We start from the raw sequence: 24,198 nt of genomic DNA, 5'->3' as shown, positions 1-24,198 counted from the left end.
AAGACAGACTGGAGGTGCATTGCTCTCAAAATGGTCTGGCTACCTGCAAGGGAGGGTTGGGGAGGAGGCCTCTCTCTTTATTTCCTTAGCTCAGCTTTGCCTGCTGTAAAGATGGCTGCTTCCCACTTTGTCCTCGCTTCTCACCAGCTGCTTCCCTTCTGTGTTTTTACCTGGCTCAGAAAAATCCTTTTCTGATATTACTCTTATGAAAAATATACATATAATTTTTTTTTTTTTTTTTTTTTTGAGGTAAGGTCTCTCACTCTAGCACAGGCTGACCTGGAATTCACTATGTAGTCTCAGGGTTGCCTCAAACTCATGATGATTCACCTACCTCTGATTCCCAAGTACTGGGATTAAAGGCTTGTGCCACCATGTCTGGCCCCCCTTTTTTTTTCTTTTTAAATTTTTATTTATTTGATGGAGAAAGGGGGGGGGAGAGAATGGGCATGCTAGGGCTTTGAGCCACTGCAAATAAACTCCAGATGCATGTGCCGCCTTACGTGGCTTACGAGGGTCCTGGGGAATTGAACTGGGATCCTTTGGCTTTGCAGGCAAATGCCTTAACCACTAAGCCATCCATCCAGCTCCCCCCACCTGTTTTTTTTTTTTTTGGTTTTTCAGGGTAGGGTCTCACTCTAGCCCAGGCTGACCTGGAATTCACTATGTAGCCTCGGGGTAGCCCCGAACTCACAGCGATCCTCCCACCTCTGCCTCCCAAATGCTGGGATTAAGGGCATGTGCCACCATGCCGGCTTGACCTGGAATTCTTTATGTAGTCTCAGGGTGGCCTTTAACTCACTGTGATCCTCCTACCTCTACCTCCCGAGTGCTGGGATTAAAAGCATGTGCCACTACGCCTAGCTCCCCCGCTTTTTAAAAAAATATATTTTGTTTTTATTTACTTATTTGAGAGAGAACAAGGCAGAAAAAGAGAAAGAGAAAGAATGGGCACACCAGGATCTCCAGCCACTGCAAATGAACTCCAGACACATGCACCACCTTGTGCATCTGGCTTACATAGGTCCTGAGGAATTGAACCGAGGTCCTTTGGCTTTGTAGGCAGGCACCTTAACCACTAAGCCATCTCTTCAGCCCTCTGATGTTATTCTTTGTGTTGTGTGCATGCACACCCATATGTGAGGAAGCAAAGCTGGGCTACCAGGCTTTGCAAGCAAGTGCCTTTAAACACTGAGCCATCTTCCCATCCTGTTTGTTTGTTGTAAACTTTACACTTTTGTGTGACTAACCCTGACCAGGGGTGGATAAATATGAACCTTCACTTCTTCCTGTGCAGTTGGACTGCCTTCTGGAGCAATTCTTTCCCTCCCTAAGGCCTTGCTGGATCCTCGGCGTCCTGAGATCCCAACAGAACAGAGCAGGTGAGAGAAACTGTGGCTCTGTGAGGAACTTAACCTCATTGATAACTTGGTCCTCAGTCTGCCCTGGCAGAGCTGCTGTTCAGGTGGAAGTGGATAAGGAACAGCAAGAAAAGTACCTGCTGTGCCAGGAACTTGTGAGTGCTGAGGGGACACAATAGAATAGAGGGAGGCTGGTGAAGGGAATGGGGAGAGTGCGCACAGGTGACGTTTGAGGTGAAGTGGCCTGGGAAATCCCTCTGGAAAGGTAACATTTGAGTAAAGCTCTATTGGGTCGAATGTGCTCACCGTGGGGGGTCTTAAGGAAAACTTCCAGGCACAGGGAACTGTAGTCCATCTCCTGAGGATAGCCATGTGAGTGGAGCAGTGAGCAGCAAAGATGGGGTTCCTGGAGGCCATTGACTTGCTCACTGTCTCTGTCTGTTTGCTCTGCTGACCTGAAGTCTCTTCACAGAGCACCACAGGGTAGTGTAGGCAGCTGGGAGAGCCAAAATAGGGAGCAACAGAGAAGAATGGGGCTTGGAGCACTGCACAAACGAGGGGTTAGAACTGGGGAGAGATGTGGAATGGTGACCCAGTTTTCTAAGAAACAGCTAAATACTCCCCGGGAATAGCAAAAGGTGGCCTAGCGGCTCAGTATGTTGCTTTGAAAGTGGATGGCTTCCTCTTCAGGCCAGCTGTTAGATTTTCACATTAGGAGAAGGTAGGAGCCCAGTGCTCAGCCTGACTTTCAGTCAGTCTTGCTTCCTGCAGCCTTTCCCACCATCTGGCTACTACATTTTTAACTACCTAGCACAAGTTGACCTCAAAGGAGATTGCCTGGAACCCTCCCAGGACCAAGGAGAGGCATCCAGGTAATCCCTTTACAGTGGTTCTCAGAGCCTCTGTCCTGGCTGGTGTTTTGCAGAGAGGAGAACCTGATCCCATATTCTCCAGATGTGCAGATCCATGCAGAGCGGTTCATCAACTACAACCAGACGGTGTCTCGAATGCGAGGCATCTACACAGCTCCCTCAGGCCTGGAATCCACTTGCTTGGTGAGCAGAATCCACGGCCACCTATGTGACAGCTGCTGTGTTTTGCCCTTGGGGAGACAGCTGTGGGCTCTTCCTGACCTGAGTCAAAGGTGGCGGCGGCTCACAGATGCCTTTCTGTATGCATTGCAGGTCGTGGCCTATGGCTTGGACATTTACCAGACCCGAGTTTACCCATCCAAGCAGTTTGATGTCCTGAAGGATGACTACGACTACGTGCTAATCAGCAGTGTCCTCTTTGGCCTGGCTTTTGCTACCATGATCACAAAGAGGCTGGCCCAGGTGAAGCTCCTCAATCGAGCCTGGCGGTAAAGAGGAAGGTCCATGCAGGAGTGGAGAGCTTGGGGAAGCGGGTCAGCTAAGGAGCCAGTGTCATGGTTTGATGGACTGCTGAAGTGTGGTGTCACAGTCTCATCTCAGTTGAGTTTCGGGAAGAGAAGATGGACCCTCATGTGGAACTGCACTGGGGATATGTGACATTCAGCTCTCCCTTCAGCAGCTTCAGGAGCTCAGCACATTTAATGAGCTTTGCCCTCAAGTCCAAGGCCACTGCTGTCTCTGTCCACCCTTGGATATTCTGGGTTTTGTTTGTTTGTTTTTATACTTGTTTTTATAGGTCCTCCAACTGAATTTTCTGTGAGGCCCAGCTCAGCTGACCCATCTAGAAATCCTGACTTCTCCGCTTCTTGTTTCCAAGCCAGCAGCAGCTGGTGCTTGCCAGCCAAACCTTCCTGTGCATGTGCTGCCTGACCTTGGACAAGGAGACACACCAGACACCCTTAGCTGAGTGCTGAGAACTGATGCTGCTTGTATTGGCTTCTCTCCAAAGGAGGTCGAGAAATCTATGCTTGGTGTGACTCTCTACTTCCTGATATTAAAAAGCTTATTTTTGTGTGTGCACGGGTGTGCACCAGGGTCTCTTGCCACTCTAAATGGATGCCCATTGGCTTTATGTGGGCTGGCAGGCTTTGCAAGCAAGTGCATTTTCCTCAGCCCCAGCCTCTTGCTTTCATGCTCAGTGTTAGGTTGGGCTCCCAGTCTTTGTTTCATGGTATCAAAGCCAAGTGCATCAGTGTCTGGTTTAGTGACCACTGCCTGTGCTTCTCTCCTGAGATGTGTCAGAGCCAGGGCCCTTTTAGAACTACTGAATTGTCTGAACCTTGATATTTCCCCGGGGAGAGAGAAGATGTGTTTCTTTCATACACAGGGCCTCATCGGTGCTTAGTATGCCTGCAGGCTGGCTTAGTCATCACATGGTTTAGTTAGAGAAAGGTGTCCTCTATTTTTTTTTTTTTTTTTGAGACATAGTTTTGCTATGTATGTAGCTCAAACTGGCCTCAAACTTGAAATCTTTTTGCCTCAGCCTCCCAGTGCTGGGATTACAAGTTATGCACGATTATGTTCAGCAGTGAACAGGTTTTAAATTTTATTCACTGTGCATGCATATGTGTGTTTTGTGTGTGTGTGTGTGTGTGTGTGTGTGTGTGTGTGTTTTGTTAGGGATCAAACCCACTGTCTCTCACATGCTAGACAAGTTTTCTACTACTGAGCTCTGTATACCCCCAATTAGTAAGTTAACATGTGGGTGATTATATTCTCTTAAAACGAGTACATGTTAAATCTTATTGGTTTAACTTTATTTTTTGGCAGTACTGGGAATGAAACCCAGGGCCTTGTGCATGCTGGGCAAGGGCTATGCCTTGGAGATTTTGAACAAAGCAGGAGCATAAGGGTAGGGGTGGGTGCTGGGTCTCTGCTACAAATGAAAGGTGGCATCTGAAAAGTGGCCTCGCTCATGGATTCAGGGAGTGCTGGAAAGAACGAGCAAGGGCTAGATCATCCCCAACCCCGGGGAGAGGGACACTCACTGTTGGAATAAAGCTGATGATGAGTAGCTCTGTCTGCGGCTCGTTCTGTGTCTTCAGAAGGTCCCTTTGAGGCTAGTTTTGCATCAGGGTGAAGAAAAGCAGCAGAAACGGAGTGAGTCTATTCTACAAGGAAACATACAATTTAATCACAGATGATAATCATTTTATGTAGAAAAAAATTGTCCAGCTGGCATTGGGAAGGGTTGGACAGCTAAGTATCTTCAAACAGACGGTATCTATGTATCCCGACTGTTTCCAAGTGACCTGAGAGAAGAGAATAGTTACCTAGCTGGCCTATTGACTGTCTTATGTGGCGATGTGTAGTGACATTATCAGCTCCTATAGTGCTGCCTGCTCTATTGGCACCAGTCTGTAAGGCTTCAGTTCCACTGACTTGCATGCCAGGATCCCAAGGAACAGGCGTGTGGAAGGAAAGCTGCTCACTCTTTCTTACAATTCCTTGTATTTAGGCTTTAATCACTGTCTCACTAATTGACTCAAAGCAGATGACTGAAATAGCCAATGCCAGATGGTAGCACACACCTCTCATCACAACACTCTGGAGGCTGAGCTTGAGAATACTGTGAGTTTGAGGCCAGACTGGACTACCGACTTGGTTGCAGATTAGCATGGGCTAGAGTGATACCCTACCTTGAAAAAAAAATAAAGAGCTGGGTGTGGTGGTGCATGCCTTTAATCCCAATACTCAGGAGGCAGAGGTGGGAGGATTGCCGAGAGTTCAAGGACACCCTGAGACTACATAGTGAATTCCAGGTCAGCCTGGGCTAGAGTGAGACCCTACCTCACCAAAAAAAAAAAAAAAAAAAAAAAAAAAAAAAAAAAAAAGAAAGAAAGAAAGAAGAAGAAGAAAAAAGAAAAAGAAAAGAAGCAAAACAAAATATAAAAATAAGCAACAGCGCTGGAGAAATGGCTTAGCAGTTAAGACACTTGTCTGTGAAGCCTAAGGACCCTGGTGGTTCAATTCCACCGTATCCGCATAAGCCAGATACACAAGATGGTGCATGCATCTGGAGTTTGTAGTGGCTAAAGGCCCTGAAACACCTATTCTACCTACCTCTCTAATATTTAAAACAGCAAAAGACTGGTGCTGTATTTAGCCCAAGGAGGCTGTTAAGGACATCATCTATCATTGTGCCCAAGGACAGGTAGGGAAATCTTCCCTCTGGTCTCACAATCAGGAATAGTTGCTTTACTTGAAATTATTATGGCTTTTCAAGGTAGGGTCTCGCTCTAGTCCATGCTGACCTGGAAATCTATGTAGTCTCAGCCTGGTGATTCCTTCTACCTCTGCCTCCCAAGTACTGGGATTAAAGGCATGTTTCACCACACCTGGCTTAAAATTATTTATTCACCCATGATAATCATGTAGGGACTCGAGCATGCTGGGCAAGTGCCTCACCACTGAGCTATTATCCCCAGCCCTTTTCTAAGTTTCATTTTGAGGTAGGGTTTCACAGTTACCCCGCACTTACCTTGAACTTGTGATCCTTCTGCTCAGCCGCCCAGATGCTAGGTCAAAGGTGTGTGTGCCACTTGGCCCAGCTTAATTTTCTTCATTATAAGTAGTATGTAAAAAAGTTTATACAAATTAATTAGGATTACTAATATACTCACCAATAAGGTACTTATAGTCTAAGAATATTTGTTTTTGTGTGCTAATTTTTCCCCCCAGTATTGAGGACTCAGTGAGCCCTCTTTTTACTTTTTGTTTTAATTTTTTGTTTTTTTTCAAGGTAGGGTCTCACTCTGCCCAGGCTGACCTGGAATTCACTGTGTAGTCTTATGTTGACCTCAAACTCATGGCAATCCTCCTACCTCTGCCTCCCGATTGCTGGGATTAAAGGCGTGCACCATCATACCTGGCTTTTTTTTTTTTTTTTTTTTTCTGGTTTTTTGAGGTAGGGTCTCCCTCCAACCCAGGCTGACCTGGAATTCACTATGGAGTCTCAAGGTGGCCTCGAACTCATGGTGATCCTCCTACCTCTGCCTCTCAAGTGCTGGGATTAAAGGAGTGTGCCACCACACCCGGCTGGCTTTTTTTTTTTTTAATGGAACCCTTCACAAATTTGCACGTCTTCCTTGCACAGGAGCCATGCTAATCTTCTCCATATTTTTTCTATTTTTTTTAGTATATGTGCTGCCGAAGCTAGCATAGTAACAGCTTCTTTATGAGATTATGCTATTAGTCCCCTGGTAGAAGGCTTACTAGTTCAAGGCCATCTTGGACTATATAGCAAGACATTGTCTCAAATAACCAGCAGAAGTAAGTTTAAAACCTGTAAACTGCTGGGCGTGAGGCCACTCTGAGATTACATAGTGAATTCCAGGTTAGCCTGGCCTAGAGTGAAACCCTGCTTGGAAAAACAAAGCAAAATAAATAAATAAATAAAAAACTACAAACAAGGCTGGAGAGATGGCTTAGCAGTTAGGCACTTGTTGGCAAAGTCAGTGACCCAGGCTTGATTCCCCAGTACTCATGTATAGCCAGATGCTCAAGGTGGTGTAGGCATCTGGAGTTTACAGTGACTAGAGGCCCTGGCATGCCATTCTCTCTCACTCTGTCTCTTTCTCTCTCAAATAAATAAAAAGATTAAACAAAACAAAACAAAACTGTAAACAGTACTAATCCCAGGAAACAGAGGTAAGATCACTGTGAATTTCAAACCAGCCTGAAACTACATAGTGATTTTCAGGTCAGCCTGGGCTAGAGCAAGACCCTACCTTGGAAAACAAAAATTTAACCTGTGCCCAAAACTAATAGGCTTCTCACCTTCAAAGTCTCCTACTGCCTAGAGATCACCACTGATTAGTCTTGTACATGTCTTTAAAAAAACAAAAAACAAAACTTTATTTATTTGAGAGAGGGAGAGAGAGGATGAGCAAGCCAGGGCCTCCAGCCACTGCAAATGAACTCCAGACACATGCGCCCCCTTGTGCATCTAGCTTACATGGGTCCTGGAGAATCGAACTGAGGTCCTTTGGCTTTGCAGGCAAACACTTTTAACTGCTAAACCATCTCTCCAGTCCCTTGTGTCTTTTGACCACACATTATTCTGGTACATTATTACTCATTTGACATATCATGGAGAGCTCCCCCTATCAGCAATATGAATCTCCCATACAACTTTTAGTGGTTACAAGCTGACATTCCTGAATGCTGGAATTACAGGTGTGTGCTACCATGCCCAAAATTGTTAATTTTTTTTTTGTTGTTGTTGCTTGTTTGTTTTTCAAGGTAGGGTTTTACTCTAGTCTAGACTGACCTGGAATTCACTACATAATCTCAGGATGGCCTCAAACTGGTGGCAATGCTCCTACCTCTGCGTCCCTAGTTGCTGGGATTAAAGGCATGTGCCAACACACCTGGCTGAATTGTTAAAATTTTTAAGTATTCTCCCATTAGAAAATGGTTTTTCAAATGTATTTGCAAGTATAGAGCCAAAGAGAAAATGGGCATACCAGGGCTTCCTGCCAGTGCAAATGAACTCCAGACACATGTGACAGTTGGTTCATTTGGTTTTACCTGGGTCCTAGGAATCAGACTGGGTTGTCAGGTTTTGAAAGCCATCACTAACTGCTGAGCCATCTCTCTAGCCCTAGAAAACGATTTTTTAACAAAATATTTTATTTATTTGAGAGGGAGAGAAAGCAGCAGAGAGAATGGGCACACCAGGGCCTCCAGCCACTGTAAATGAACTCCAGGTGCATGTGCCCCTTGTGCATCTGGGTGATGTGGGTCCTGGGGAATCGAACCAGGATCCTTAGACTTTGCAGGCAACTGCCTTAACTACTAAGCCATTTCCCAAGCTCCCTAGAAAAAAATTTTTAAAAAATATTTTATTTATTTATGAGAGAGAGAGAGAATAGGCATGCCAGGGACTCTTCAATTATTAAAGTTGTCAATAAAAAAATTAAAATTAAAAAAATTTATTTAGGAGAGAGAGAGAATGGGCATGCTAGGGACTCTAGCCACTGCACATGAGCTCCAGACACATGTGCCATCATGTGCATCTGGCTTACATCGGTACTGAGGAATCGAACCTGGGTCCTTATATTTCACAAGCAAGTGGCTTAACTGCTAAACCATCTCTTCTACCCTAGGGGGGAAAAATTCTTTTTTTTTTTTTTTTTTGGTTTTTCAAGGTAGGGTCTCGCTCTACCTCAGGCTGACCTGGGAATTCACTATGTAGTCTCAGGGTAGCCTCAAATTCATGGCAATCCTCCTACCTCTGCTTCCTGAGTGTTGGGATTAAAGGTATGTACCACCACTCCTAGCCTAGAAAAATGCTTTTTGTGTGTGTTCTTTTTATTATTATTATTATTATTATTATTATTAACAACTTCCATGATTATAAAAAATACCCATGGTAATAGCCTCCCTTCCCCCACTTTCCCCTTTGAAACTCCATTTGAAAAATGTTTTTTAATATAACTCACTGTTTTGTTTTGAGGTAGGGTTTCACTCTGTTTTAGGCTCAAACTCACAGCAATCCTCCTACTTCAGTCTCCTGAGTAGAGTACTGGGATCTCAGATGTGCTAGCACCCTTTCATTTACTCTTTCAGGAAGGTCTAGCTTGCATTTTTGGCTATGACTCCAATAATGATCTCCCCAGAAACTTTATTTACTTATTTTCTTTCTTTTTATTAATGTAACAAAACAATTTCCACAGTGACAATTGTGGTGCAAACTCCAGTAACATTAGCCAGCCTGCTGGCATAGCCTAGATCTAAGTAATGTAGCACACTGACATTCCACTCCAGCCAGAAGCAACTAGTAAATTCTGCATCTCAGGAATATAATAAATAGTTTGTTTTCCCCTTTCCTTAGATTATTCTTATACTTATGCATCTCGGTTATTGGTTTACTAGACTACTCTGGAAATTCTGGATTTAAATATAGCTGTCATCTCCCCAGCCCAACAGCTAAGCAGAAAATAAAATAGAGATGGGTGTCAAGAAAAAGCTGAGGTGTCTTTCTTTTCTTTGAGGAAGGGTATCGCTCTTGCCAAGGCTGACCTCAAACTCACAGCAATATTCCTACCTCAGCCTCTCTGATGCTGGGGCTAAAGGCATATGCCACCACACCCAGAATCTTAGCTGAGTTTCATCAGTGCCTAGACCACTTAAAGCTATTCACTAGGAGAAAAATTACCCAGCATAAGGCAAACATGGAGAAAGCCAGACTTGACTTTTAGATTCCTCACAGTTTGACCATCAAGTCCACAGGAGCATCCATGGCCCAGACTTTGAAGGTCCTTGCACTATAACGTCAATTGTGTCACCAGGGAAATGCCCAGCAGTTGAAGAAGGACTCCTAGGATGTTCAACTTCACAAGATGGGGAGTTCAGGTGGTATGCAACCAGATAAACAAGGTTTGTCACATAAAATAACACTATAGATAAATACTATTCTGCAGGGAACTTTTAGTTTAAATTGTATTGCCTATCACTATGTGAAAAAACCTTGGGCTAATAGTTCTACAATCTTAAGTAATTAAAAGGATAAGCATTTAATCAATTTTCATCAGTGAATCATTAGCCTAACTTCCACCTTGAGGCTGTCATAGGAGTGGGCACTACCTGACATGCATTCCTCTTCAGTGACAAAGGAATAAGCCTAAACTTTATAACATTTAAGTGGTAGATGGAGCCAATGTTGAATAACCTCATAACTTTTCCTTAAATCTTTTTATTTCCACTAAAAAATCCACTTACTTTAGGCAATTCCACTTTATTCTCATTGAGGATGAGCCACATTACCACTGCTACAGAACTTATTCCACATTCAGGCCTATTTCTGAAAAATTATCCATCTTATCAATTTTAAGGGTTTTTTTTAAACTACCTTTTTATAAGTCTAAGACAGTATGTAAAACTTTAAAATGCTTTTCAAATATAGTAATATTCTGATATGTTAGATAATTAAATTCCTGGGCAAGTGATCTCCATTTGCTTAATATCAATATTGTAAATAGGTTCAACTAAATTTTTATTTAGTGAGGTGAGTTTCAACTATCCAAAAACTGGTAAATGAACCTATTACTGTGTGTGATCCTGAAATGTGTCCCTCTGTAAGTCAAAACAGAAGTTAGCCAGATGACTATTAATGTTAACAAGTACACTGAGCAATAAACAACCCTTTCATCCAGTTGACATCTCAGTTTTTGTTGTTGTTTTTTGTTTTGGTTTGTCAAGGTAGGGTCTCAGTCTGGCCCAGGTTGACCTGGAATTCACTGTGGAGTCTCAGGGTGGCCTCGAACTCACTGCAATCTTCTTACCTCTGCCTCCCAAGGGCTGGGATTAAAGGCATGCGCCACCATGCCCGGCCTGTCTGCTCAGTTTTTATTGTTTTAGTATGAAAGTCCATTAATCGACTCATTACACTGGTCAAGGTAGGACACCTGAACAACACAAGGATTTTTAACGCAGTTGGTTTTGTAGTAGTTTTCTGGTAGTCACATGTGCATACACACTTGCACACACACACTGGTGGAGTACACTAGATACTGGTTCTGCCTATGTAGTATATGTACTGGTCACAATTTGTGATTTTGAAAATGGTATAACTAAATTTACCTCCATACCTTTCATCTAATTTATTTCAAAACATTCCTTCCTTGATGTAGGTTGAGATTGTACTGGTTTGTGTAGCATTTTCTTTCATCTGTTTAGATATTTCTAAAAGTACAACAAAGCTTATGTGTTTCCACATTGTCTATTTTTCATTGATTGACTCATTACATTGTGAACAGATTTCAGTAAGTCGCTATGCATTCCCTTCTTACTTTGTCTAAACTTAGGTAATTAGTTTTATGTGCTCTGTATACATTTTTTAGAGGTAGATTATATGTTCTACATATTCAGAGTATCCCTTTTGCAACAACATGTAAATAAAATTCAATATGTACATTAAAAAAAAAAAAGAAAATGGTATAACTGAACATGGCCAAGTGACACCCACCGCTGCTTATAAAACACTGGGGTTCAGCTGTCTTCCCAAGACGACAGGCTTTCAACACAAACTGAATCACATGAAAGCACAGAAGACTGATATCTGAAAAAGATCAGGTGGTGACTCGATTTTCTACCTTCTCAAACATGACTAAGAAAATGGTCACAAGTAGTAACATCTACATGTACAAAAGGAAGGCCTGTGAACTGGGGAGAGGGGCTGTACGGTATTATTGCACTCAATGAGTGTGCACAATCCAGATGCACCAGCACTGCAAACCACCCTGCACTGAGGTTTTCAAAGAGGTCAACGAGCCTGCCAAGAAGCCTCCGGTCTGTACCAACAGCTCGTTGTCTTCAGCACAGGCTTCATGTCAGCCACGCTGCTCCTGCAAAATCCTTAATGTAGAAGAGTTGTCAGTGCTGACAGTGAGCTATGAGCGATGGCGTGGGACTGAATCCATATGCACATGGAGCTTCATTTCCTTGTCAAGAATTTTAACAAGTTGTTGCATGGATGGAAGGTGACCAGGTTCCAACTCGGACCACACGGGCACATCATTTAAGGTGATCTCAATTGCACTGGTTCTCTGTCATGTTGCTCAGGAAGAAAACCATCATACAGGCGCAGACCTTGTTTTCTTGGCCCCACTGCCAGATGCTAGGAGCTTGCATGCCAAAGAAACCAAAAGGATCCTTGTCAACAATTATTAACTCTATTAATACTAGCTTGAAGATTGACAGGAAAGATGCTTTGTGCCTACAAATTGGTTGTGGAAGGTAATTTTCTCCTTCAATGCAGATGTCTGGATACCGCTGGCTAATAACCCACATGTATTCCTCAAACACCCACCCGTACCCTCAGGACACACAGATCTGGAACTTGAGCAGCGGGCCCACGGCGTACTGCATCTCTAACCTCTTGTCAGGCATGACGCCCAAGTTGGCCTCGCTGTGGTCCAGCGCTGATGCCACCACCAGGAGCTGCAGCAGCAGCCTCATCTTCGCCAAGACATGGCCGCCCGCCCCTATTTTTTTAAATTAATTTGTTTTCTATTAACAACTTCCATGACTGTAAACAATATCCCATGGTAATGCCCTCCCTCCCCCCACTTTCCCCTTTGAAACTCCACTCTCCATCATATCCCCTCCCCCTCTCAATCAGTCTCTCTTCTATTTTGATGTCATCATCTTTTCCTCCTCTTATGATGGTCTTGTGTAGGTAGTGTCAGGCACTGTGGGATCATGGATATCCAGGCCACTTTGTGTCTGGAAGAGCACGTTGTAAGGAGTCCTACCCTTCCTTTGGCTCTTACATTCTTTCTGCCACCTCTTCTGCAATGGACCCTGAGTCTTGGAAGGTGTGATAAAGATATTGCAGTGCTGAGCACTCCTCTGTCACTTCTGATCAGTACCATCTGCCTTCTGAGTCATCCCAAGGTCACTGCCATCTGCAAAGAGAAGGTTCTCTAGCCGGGCGTGGTGGCGCACACCTTTAATGCCAGCACTCGGGAGGCAGAGGTAGGAGGATTGCCGTGTGTTTGAGGCCACCCTGAGAATGCAGAGTGAATTCCAGGTCAGCCTGAGCTAGAGTGAGACCCTACTTTGAAACACCAAATAAATAAATAAATAAATAGAAGGTTCTCTACCAAAAGTGAGAGTAGCATTAATAGAAGGGTATGACCATTAACAGAAGTGCTTACTGGGCAGTTTGGTGAGCAGCGTATATACATTTAGTCAGACAGCAGCAGTTGTTACACCCCTAGGGCTCATGACTACCCCTATTGTAGGTTATCAGTATCAGCGGTGTATTCCTTATGGAGCAGGCCTCCAGTCCAATTAGACGGCAGTTGGTTTCCCCCATGACAGATGTGCCACTATTGCACCCATTGGCTCATTTGGCCTAGGAAGCCAAATATAAGGCTTGCAGTGTCCACTGTTGAGTATCTTCTCTGTTGATTTCTGTCTCTCCCATTGAACTGCATGCAGAATGGCTTCTTCTACCTTTCTGTCACTGGTCTACATGGAGGAGGTTATCAGCTCAGTTCCAGCAGGATTTTTCAGTGGCCTTGCGGCCCAAGTATGTGAAGTCTTAAGCAATAGGGTCTTACCATATATTCCTGGTCTCCCCAGAAACTTCTTTTTTAAAATTTTTATTTATTTGATAGCGACACGGAGAGAAAGAGGCAGATAGGGAGAGAAGAGAGAGAATGGGCGCGCCAGGGCCTCCAGCCACTGCAAACAAACTCCAGACACTTGTGCCCTCTTGTGCATCTGGCTAATGTGGGACCTGGGGAATCGAGCCTCGAACCAGGATCCTTAGGCTTCACAGGCAAGCGCTTAACCACTAAGCCATCTCTCTAGCCCAGAAACTTCTTTTAAAAATATTTAATTTAATTTAATTTATTTATTTGAGAGCGACAGACAGAAAAAGGGGGAGAGGAGAGAGAGGGAATGGGTGCGCCAGGACCTCCAGCCACTGCAAATGAACTCCAGACACGTGTGCCCCCTTGTGCATCTGGCTAATGTGGGCCCTGGGGAATTGAGCCTCGAACTATAGTCCCCAGGCTTCACAGGAAAGTGCTTAACTGCTAAGCCATCTCTCCATCCCTCCTCCCCAGAAACTTTTGAGAAATTAAGAATGTTATGTTGGGCTGAAGAGATGGTTCAGTTGGTAAAGTGTTTCCCATACAAGAATAAGGACCTGAGTTCAATCCCAACAATCTATGTAAAAAAGGTAGATACAGCCAGGCTGGTGGCACATGCTTTTATTGTTATTTATTTATTTGAGAATGACAAACAGAGAAAGAGGCAGAGAGAGAGAGTGGGCGTGCCAGGGCCTCCAGCCACTGCAAATGAACTCCAGATGCGTGCGCCCCCTTGTGCATCTGGCTTACGTAGGTCTTGGAGAATTGAACCTGGGTCCTTTGGCTTTTCAGGCAAGTGCTTAACCACTAAGCCATCTCTCCAGCCCGGCACATGCTTTTAATCCCAGCACTTAGGAGGCAGAGGTAGGAGGATCACCATGAGTTCAAGGCCACCCTGAGACTACATAGTGAATTCCAGGTCAGCCTGAGCTAGAGTGAGACCCTACCTCAAAAAACAAAAACAAACAAACAAAAAAAAAAAAAAAAGGTGGATGCAGTGACGCACATGTGTAATGGTAGCACTCAGCACTCATGTCTTTATTCCCAGCACTCAGTAGGCTGATGTAGGAGGATCACCATGAGTTGTAGGCCATTCTGGGCTACGTGGTGACCTCAAGGTCACTTTGAACTAGAGTGAGAACCTACCTCAACACACACACTAATGTTGGATGCAATGATACTTGTAAGCGTAGTGCTGGATCAGGAGCATCTCTGGAGCTCACTGCCAGCCAGTGTAGCGTAACAGTGAGCTCCAGGCTAATGAGACTTTGCCTCAAATAGAAGGTAGATGGGGCTTGGAGAGATGGCTTAGCAGTTAAGGTGCTTGCCTGCAAAGCCAAGGGACCCAGAATCCATCCCCCTGTACCCATGTAAGCCATATACACAAAAGAGTGCATGAGTCTGGAGTTCCTTTGCAGCTGGAGGTCCTGGAATGTCCATTGTCTTTCTCTGTCTCTCTCAAATAAATAAAATAGTAAAATAAATAAATAAACAAGAGGTAGATGGCATACCTGAGGTGCTGTGGCCTCCACATCATCCCTTTCCCCCCCATAAACATACAAACTGCACACACGTATAAAATAAAGAACAGGGTTGAAGAGGTGGCTTAGCGGTTAAGCACTTGCCTGTGAAGCCTAAGGACCCCGGTTCGAGGCTCAATTTCCCAGGACCCATGTTAGCCAGATGCACAAGGGAGTGCAGGCGTCTGGAGTTCGCTTGCAGTGGCTGGAGGCCCTAGCACACCCATTCTCTCTCTCTCTGTCTCTTTTTCTGTCACTCTCAAATAAATAAAAATAAAAACATTTTAAAAAAAGAACAAAGGGCTGGGATGCAGCTCCATGGCAAAACACACACTTCACATGCACAAGGTGCTGAGTTCAGTCCCCAGTGTCACAAAGAAAAGTCAAGGAAGCAAAGTAAAGATCCACACTCTTCACTTACCATTATACTGCATGGTGCACATCATAGCTGCGACGACATTATGTATCCCAGAGGCAGAACGAGACTAGTAGACAGTATGTTTATGGGTTAATAAAACCTATGCGGTTGGCTCATATCTGTAGGTTTTTTTGTTTTGTTTTGTTTTCTAACCCAGGCTGACCTGGAACTCACAATATAATCTCAGGATGGCCTCAAACTCAAGGCAATCCTCCTATCTCTGCCTCCCAAGTGCTGGGATTAAAGGCATGCACCACCATGCCTGGCTGAGGTTAGTTTTCCCATGAGGGCATACGTGCAGAGGAGATCACTGATCAGGTCAGCCCCATTCTGCTCCCTCTGCCAACAGTGCTAAGTGATAATATGTAATCCCATCTGGCCCCCCTTTCCTGTGATTGTCAATGGACATTAAGTTTCTGGTAAACAGTAGGCCAGGGGTGCTCACCCTTTTGGCTTCTTGCTCTTCTGTAAAACTGACATTCTATTTTATGTTCATTTTTTATTTATTTGAGAGTGACAGACAGAGAGAGGGAAAGGCAGAGAGAGAGAGAGAGAGAGAGAGAGAGAGAGAGAGACAGACAGACAGACAGTGAGAGAGGGAGAGAGAATGGGTGTGCCAGGGCCTCCAGCCACTGCAAACGAATTCCCGATGCATGTGCCCCCTTGTGCATCTGGCTAACGTGGGTCCTGGGAATCGAGCCTCAAACCGGGGTCCTTAGGCAAGCGCTAAGCCATCTCTCCTGACATTCTATTTTAGTCCCTGAAAGTTACTAAGATTATTTCTCTTAAAGCAAGAAGGTTGCAAAATCAGTTTTAAATTCATATTATATGAAATATAGCATGAGGAATAAGTACTGAATATCACAAATAATTGCATTATATTACTAAATTAAATTTCTATTAATAATTCTTCCTTTTCAAAAATTTTTTTTGTTTATTTTAATTTATTTATTTGAGAGTGACAGACAGAGAGAGAAAGAGGGAGAGAGGGATAGAGATAGAGAGGGAGAGGGAGAGAGAGAGAATGGTCATTACAGAGCTTCCAGCCACTGAAAATGAACTCCAGATGTGTGCGCCCCCTTGTGCATCTGGCTAACGTGGGTCCTGGGAAATCGAGCCTTGAACCAGGGTCCTTAGACTTCACAGGCAAGTGCTTAACCACTAAGCCATCTCTCCAGCCCGATTCTTCCTTTTTTTGAGACAAAGTCTCCCTTAGTCCAGGTTACTCCTGAATCTGCAGTCCTCCTGGCAGTGTCCCAAATGCAGGTATTATAGGTGTGTGCACCGCTATGTCTAGCTCTCATTTTTTTTTTTTTTTTTTGGTTCTTTGAGGTAGGGTCTCTCTAGCCCAGGCAGATCTGGAATTCACTAGGTAGTCTCAGGCTGGCCTCAAATTCACAGTGATCCTCCTACCTCTGTCTCTTGAGTGCTGGGATTGAAGCCATGAGCCACTATACCCAGCTCATCTAATTCTTTACATGCTTAGTGGTCTTGATGCACATGGTGGCAAATGCATTTGCAGTAGCTAGAGGCCCTGGTGTGCCCATTCTCTCCCCCCTCTCATAAATAAAAAAAATGAAATATTAAAGAAAAAAATTGTTGGGCTGAGGAGATGCCTCAGTGGTAAAGGCATTTGCCTCCCAAGAAGCCTGATAACTTGGGTTCAATTCCCCAGTATCCATGTAAAGCCAGATGTATCTGGAGTTTGTTTGGATTTGCTAGAGGCCTTGCCATGCCCATTCCCTCTGCTTGCAAATAAATAACAATAATTGCTGTAAATGGCTAAGGAGCTGCAGAAGGAGTTTACAGAGTGTGAAGATTGAGAACACATAGAACGTAGTGGCCCATGCCTGAAACACTAGCACTCCTGAGGTTAAGGCAGAAGTGTCATGAGTTTGAGGCCAGCTTAGACTATGTACACTGTGAGAACCTGTCTCAAGAAAGAAAAAAAAAAAGCATGGAGCGCGGGGGGGGGGGGGTCACTGAGAAGGTAGGGTTTGCTTCCAAGCCCTGATGGCTGGAGTGCAATTCCCATGCCACTCACATAAGATGGATGCAAAAACTGTGACACAAGGGTCTGGTGTCCACCTGTGGTAAGATGCCATTAGCACGCATGTGTGCACATACACATGCTCATACTTGCAAATATATAAATAAAAACAAAAATCCTCAGAGTGGTGGCTCACACCTTTAATCCTGAAGAAAATAAGGAGGCAAAAACCAAGTGGGACATAGTAGCTTACAGTTGGTAATCAGAACACCCGAGCTCGAGGCCAGCGTGGACTACATAGTAAGTTCCAGACTAGACTATGCTAAAACCTTGTCTCAAAAACAGCTGGGCGTGGTGGCACATGCCTTTAATCCCAGCACTCTGGAGGCAGAGGTAAGTGATCTCTGTGAATTCGAAGCCACCTGAAGACTACAGTGAATTCCAGGTCAGCTTGGGCTAGAGTGAGACCCTATCTCAACCCCTCCCCCCAAAAGAGAACTAAGCAGTCTTGCCATTCCAAATCTTTTTGTTTGTTATTTTTACTCATTTATTTGGGAGCAACAGACAGAAAAAGAGGCAGAAAGAGAGAGAGGGAGAGAGAAAGGGTGCGCCAGGGCTTCCAGCCACTGCAAACGTACTCCAGATGCATGCATCACCTTGTGCATCTGCCTTATGTGGGTCCTGGGGAATTGAGCCTCGAACTGGGGTGCTTTGGCTTCACAGGCAAGCGCTTAATCGCTAAGCCATCGCTCCAGGCCCGAATCTTTTCTTTTGGTTTTTCGAGGTAGGGTCTCGCTCTACCCACACTAGCATGGAATTCACTGTGTATTCTCAGGGTAGCCTCAAACTCATGGCGATCCTCGTACCTCTGCCTCCCGAGTGCTGGGATTAAACACTTGTGCTACTATGCCGGGCCAATCTTTCTTTAAAAAAATTAAAAATATTTGTTTGCAATCGAGAGAGACAGACAGACAGACAGACAGAAAGAATGGGCACGCCAGGGCCTCCAGCCACTGCAAACAAACTCCAGCGTGTGCTACTTGTGCATCTGTCGTAAGTGGATCCTGGGGAATCAAACCGGCCCTTTGGCTTCTCAGGCAAATGCCTTAATCGAGAAGCCATTTCTCCAGTCCCCGAATCATTCTTCTTCTTCTTCTTTTTTTTAATATATTCATTTGGGCTGGAGAGTTGGCTTCGCGGTTAAGGCGCATACCTGCGAAGCTTAAGGATCCAGGTCCGATTCCCCAGGTCCCACATAAGCCAGACGCACATGGTGGCACACGCGTCTGGAGTTCGTTGGCAGGGGCCGGAGGCCCTGACGTGCCCGTTCTCTCCCTGTCTCTGTCTCTAATAAAAAAGCGCCTCAACCGCTGCACCATCTCCCCAGCCCCGGCTTATTCTTGAAGGGAATCCGTACATCTAAAAGACCTGAGCAGTAAAGGCGCGAGGTGGCGAACTGGGACGAGCTAGAAGGAATACTGGTGCGGGATTTGCGAGGAGTCCACGGGGGACAGCGAAGCGTCTTCCGCTTTCTCTTCTCGTCCTTAGCCGTGCGGGGATGGGATCCTTGTGTCCGACGTACGTCTCCCCGGGTGACCGGCGCATCTCCCCGGAACCCAAGGTCCACTGCCCCAGCACCGCCCGGTGACTTTTACCGCTTCAACTCAGGCAGCGGCCGCTCCTCGCGTGCACGCGCACGAAGTCCCTCGCTCCCCCGCCCTTTGACCCAGCGGCTCCAAGCTGCGCATGCGCTCTCCTTCCGCGCCCAACTCATGGTGTCTTTGGTTGGCGACGGCGGCGCATAGTTTGAGGCGCACCGCGACGTCACTTCCGCCCCCTCCCGGGAGGCGGCGCTGGGCCGGTGGCAAGCCTCCTGGAGGGAGCCGCAGTAGTACGACGGAAGATGGCGACGAGCGGCGGTGAAGAGGCGGCGGCGGCTACGGCTCCAGCGCCGGGAGCCCCGGCCATCGGGCAGGACACCACCCCGGGCTGGGAGGTGGCGGTGCGGCCTCTGCTGTCGGCGTCCTACTCCGCCTTCGAGATGAAGGAGTTGCCGCAGCTGGTGGCCTCAGTCATCGAGAGGTACGGGGCGGCGGCCCCGCCCGGGGGGAGGGGAGGTCGAGGCATACCCGGGGTGCAGCAGCTTCCCCGGCCGGCCGCCTGCCTCCGAGAGGGTCCCCCTTGCACCGCCTCCAGCTTTGCGGGGGCTCCCAGGCTCCGGAAGAGGAAAGGATTCCTCCGGGGTTCTTCCCGCCAGCCCATGTAAATCATCTGTGCCTCGATTTCCCTCAAAACTCAAACTGCAAAACTTTGCAGGCTTCCCCTTGCGGGAGGGCGCGTTCGGGATTCGTTCGAGAGAGGCCCGGAGATGCACGGGTGCCATAAGGTGACAGTCCTCGGGGCTTGCCTCCCCTCTTGTTAAGGTCAGGGCTTGGATGAGTCTGCATTTCTCACCCGAACTCCTCTAGCCTAGCCGCCTGCGGAGCCCAAGATTTTACTATTGGAGGTCCTGTCACATAATTTAATAACGGTCTGTCCTTCGTGCTGTGACCACTGGGCGCACGTGCTGTGCCTGTGACTGCAGTCACTAGTCACCACCGCGGATGACTTTCATTTTTGCGTTCCTTGTACATTTCCACTGTCACTGCTCTTCGACGGAAACATTTCAGGGCGCGGATCTGAGAGATCGTTTTCCTAAAGAAGGAAGGTATTCCCTTCTTTCAATAAAGTATCTTCAGAGTCTCACATTTGGATTCTGTTGCTTTGCCTTTTTTTTTTTTCTTTTTTTTGGTTTTTCGAGGTAGGGTTTCACTGTATCCCAGGCTGACCAGAAATTCGCTACGTAGACTCAGGGTGGCCTCAAACTCATGGTAAACTTCCTACCTCTGCCTGCTGAGTGCTGGGATTAAAGGCAAGCGCCACCACGCCAGGCTTGTTTTTGCCTTTTTGCACAGATTTTTAGATTTCAAGAATATTTCTTCAACATGTTGATTTCAACATCTACCTTTTCTTGACTCCTGGGCTCAGATCATCTTTTAGTCTAATTAATAGTAGACTTAGGTTTTTTTTTTTTTTTTTTTCGAGGTAGGGTCTCACTCTTGCTCAGGCTGACCTGGAATTCACTATGTAGTCTCAGGGTGGCCTCGAACTCTCGGCGATCCTCCTACCTCTGCCTCCCAAGTGCTGGGATTAAAGGCATGCGCCACCACGCCCGGCAAGACTTAGGTTTTAAAGCTAGGCTCACGTAAATTTTCCTAGCCAAACCTTGCTACAGTAATTCCTTGCAATCAATCGATAAGTGGGTCATTTTAGCTTTTTGACCTGACAGGGTTTGTTTGAATATTACCCAGAGAGTTAGAAATTGCTATCTGTGCTGGGTGTGGTGGCGCACACCTTTAATCCCAGTTCTCAGGAGGCAGACGTAGGATTGCTGTGAGTTCGGGGCCACCCTGAGACTACATAGTGAATTTCAGGTCAGCCTGGGCTAGAGTGAGACCCTACCTTGAAAACTATAGACACAGACAGACAGACAGACAGACAGACACACACACACAAACACACGGAAAAAAGATGTTGCTATCTGTTTACTCAAGTGAGGCCCAGGTTGGTACACTATTCATTTCAGTACTTATCATTGACCTTGGGCTTGTGATACTTTGGATAAAGACTTTTTAACAAATTATAATAGAGCTGGGGAGATGGCTTAGTGTTTAAAGGCCCTTACTTGCAAAGCCTGCTAGCCAGGGTTGGATTCCCAGCACCCACACAAAACCAGATGCAAAAAGTGGTGCAAACACCTGGGGTTCATTTATAGTGGCAAGAGACACTGGTGTGCCCCCCTCCACACAATGTAAAAAATAAAATAAAATAATGACCAGGTTTGGTAACTTAAAATTTAATAGGTGGCTTTTCTTAATTCTTGTTTTCTTTTGTTTTCGAGTTAGTGTCTTACTGAAGTCCAGGCTGATCCAGACATACTGTAGCCCTAGGGTGGCCTTGAATTCACAGCAGTTCTAACAGAGCCTCCTGTGTTGGGACTAAAGGCATGAATTGACCATGATGGACCCTTTTCTTTCCTTTCCTTTTTCCTTTCCTTTTTCCTTTCCTTTTTCCTTTCCTTTTTCCTTTCTTTCCTTTCCTTTCCTTTCCTTTCCTTTCCTTTCCTTTCCTTTCCTTTCCTTTCCTTTCCTTTCCTTTCCTTTCCTTTCCTTTCCTTTTCCCCTCCCTCCCTCCCTCCCTCTCTTCTTTCATAGTTTAATTTTGTTGTTGTTGTTTGTTTGCTTTTCAAGGTAGGGTTTCTCTCTAGCCCATGCTGAGCTGGAATTCACTATGCAGTCTCAAGGCAGCCTCTCACAGCGATCCTGCTACCTCTGCCTCCCAAGTCCAAGTGCAACTGACTTCTTAATTCTTGAGCCAGGAGTGCTCTGAAGTTGTAAACAAGTATCAAAAGTGTCTCTCTAAGTATGCAAAGCCTTTGTTTTGTTTCTTTGTTCTCTTAAGCATTTGGGTTGCTAAGATCTTTTCTGAATCATACAATGTAACTTAAAAAATCAACAATGTTCCCTTCTTTTTAGAACATTTTGTGTTTTGTGGATGTGAATGGGGATAGAAAGTCATTTGTTGGTACCCTACCATACACTGTATTTTTAAACTTAAAGAATCAAGCAGGCCGGGCATGGTGGTGCACATCTTTAATCCCAGCACTCAGGAGGCAGAGATAGGAGGATTGCTGTGAGTTTGAGGTCACTCTGAGACTACAGAATGAGATCCAGGTCAGCCTGAGCTAGAGTGAGACCCTACTTCAAAAAACCAGAGAGGGGGCTGAGGATTTAGCTCAGTGGATGAGCACTTGCCTAGCAAGCACCAGGCCCTGGGTTCGGTCCTCGGCACCGGGGATGGGGGGGGGGAATAGAATAACCAAAGGGGGTAAAAAAAATCAAGCAGCCCTTTCCAACCTGTTGGAGGAGGAGCCCAAGCCAAGTCCTTCAATCTAGTATTGAATTTTTCCTGTGAAATGCTAAGCATCCTGTTGTAGCTGAGAGAATCAAGACTTGTCTGTAGACACTGGCACACCTCTCTGATAGCTTAGGAAAGTCTGAAGTGATGAGTATTTATCAAGTTTTATTGGAAGGCAGGGCTTTTGAAGGCCCTGTTCTGGTTTATTTAGCTCAGTTAACTTTGCAAGCTGTTAGGCGTCCTTTTGAGAGAAGTATGATTGTGAGAGAAATCTCTGGCTCATAACCTTATGGAGTGCCACAGTGTTAAGTGTTCAGTTTAGTAATCAGTACAGGTCAGCAGACTTTCTGTAAAGGGCCAGATAGTGAATGGGTGCATATGGGCTCTCCTTATGGCTCAACTCTGCCATCTCAGGTGAAGGTAGCCATGTGTGGTATGGAACATCATTGAATAAGGGTAGCTGTGTTCACAATTTTATGGACCCTGAAATTTGACTTTCATGTCATACTTACATGTTACCAAATGTTCAGCCTTTCATAAAATATATAAACCACACTTATCCATGAGCAGTGCAGAGACAGGCAGTTCATTGGGTTTGGTCTTCGGGCCCTGTTTCGTTGCCCCCTGCCTTAGAGCACACAGCTTATACCTTGGTACCAGTTTCTCAAAAGTGGCTCTTGGACATTCCAAAACAGTGAAGAAAGGGTCTGCGACATGTGGAAACATTTCTTGCATGGTGCGTTATGGCCCCATAGTGCAGTGCAGACCTCAGCAGCTCCCTTTCTGCTGGGGCAGGCCAGCAGACCAGCCGACTGCAGCTTTAGGGTCTGAGCTGTTGCTAGGCTGTGGCTCCATTGCTGGTGTGGTTGCAGCTCCCAGCTTCTGGACTTCTTTCTTTCTACGGTTACACCTGGCTAGCTTTTCTTTCTTGTCTCCAGGGACCTCCTCTTTTTCTGTGGCCGCCACCTCGCCTCTGTTTCCTTTTGGTGTGTTGGCTCCATCAGCCAGTCCTTATTTTGTACCTGGCAGTCTGCTTATCCATTGACTGTCCTCAGATGGCTGGGCATGGGGACACTGGCACAAAGAGGTTCTTCCCTCCTCCACTGTTCTGCTTCCTGCCTTTGGTCTTTCATAGTTGGAATTGACCTTTTGAGGGAAAGGTAGCTGAAAATTCTTAGGTTCAGACCCTGTCTGATAGTTTAATTTTGTAACCCGATCTTGAAACAAAACATAGATAAATTGTGACATGTACTGTCAAGATGCAGATACACACACACACACACACACACACACACACACACACTTACACTTGCCAGAGCCAGGGTCTTTTACTGTTTGTCTGGTTTTATATGGGTGGCTTGGGAATTGAACCTGGGTTGGCAGGCTTTTCAAGCAAGTGCCTTTAAGTTCTGTGCCATCTCCTCAGCCCCAGGTCATTAGATTTTAAAAGAAAAATATAACCTCCTTTCTTTCTTTCTTTTTTTTTTTTCCGAGGTAGGGTCTCACTCTAGCTCAGGCTGACCTAGAATTTACTTTGTAAGCTCAGGGTGGTCTTGAACTCTCTGCGATCCTCCTACCTCTGCTTCCCGAGAGCTGGGATGTGCCACCATGCCCGGCTCAAGAAAAATATAACCTACTTTCTTTAAAGGAGAGTTCAGGTTTATTTCTACTGTCTGCAGCTGAAGATCTTAGTGGTAAAGAAAGGCTGAGAATTTTTTAAAAATAAATTTTATTTAATTATTTGAACTCTGTAAGACATACTGGTCATTAGATCATTTAACTGAGTATGTAACTTAAAAAACATATTTATTTATTTGAAAGGTAGAGGGGGAGAGAGAGAGAGAGAGAGAGAGAGAGAGACAGACAGACAGACAGACAGAGACGGGGCACACTAGGGACTCCTGCCTGCGTGA

The 24,198-nt window shown here is 45.5% G+C and overlaps 1 protein-coding gene, 1 non-coding gene and 1 pseudogene across 7 annotated transcripts in view; 1 reads left to right on the top strand and 2 right to left on the bottom strand.

Annotated features, from left to right (window-relative positions):
* Nucleotides 1-4,307, top strand: part of Emc1 (ER membrane protein complex subunit 1) — a 29,713-nt gene extending 25,406 nt beyond the window's left edge. For all 6 annotated transcript variants that reach the window (XM_045150797.1, XM_004657583.2, XM_045150796.1 and 3 more), the window contains 3 exons: nucleotides 1,298-1,382; nucleotides 2,287-2,416; nucleotides 2,546-4,307. In XM_045150797.1, coding sequence (XP_045006732.1) covers nucleotides 1,298-1,382; nucleotides 2,287-2,416; nucleotides 2,546-2,725 — 395 coding nt within the window. In that variant the 3' untranslated portion in view covers nucleotides 2,726-4,307. The remainder of the gene's footprint in view (nucleotides 1-1,297; nucleotides 1,383-2,286; nucleotides 2,417-2,545) is intronic.
* A 2,037-nt stretch (nucleotides 4,308-6,344) lies between these two features.
* Nucleotides 6,345-6,455, bottom strand: LOC123461226. The gene has a single exon (XR_006637520.1). It is a non-coding gene; the product is annotated as a U6 spliceosomal RNA (small nuclear RNA).
* Nucleotides 6,456-11,688: 5,233 nt separating this feature from the next.
* LOC101608994 lies at nucleotides 11,689-12,256 on the bottom strand (annotated as a pseudogene).
* Nucleotides 12,257-24,198: the final 11,942 nt, after the last annotated feature.

This window comes from Jaculus jaculus, chromosome 5 (genome assembly GCF_020740685.1).
Source record: "Jaculus jaculus isolate mJacJac1 chromosome 5, mJacJac1.mat.Y.cur, whole genome shotgun sequence".
Taxonomy (NCBI): Eukaryota; Metazoa; Chordata; class Mammalia; order Rodentia; family Dipodidae; genus Jaculus; species Jaculus jaculus.
This window is presented reverse-complemented; position numbering and strand designations above follow the sequence as displayed.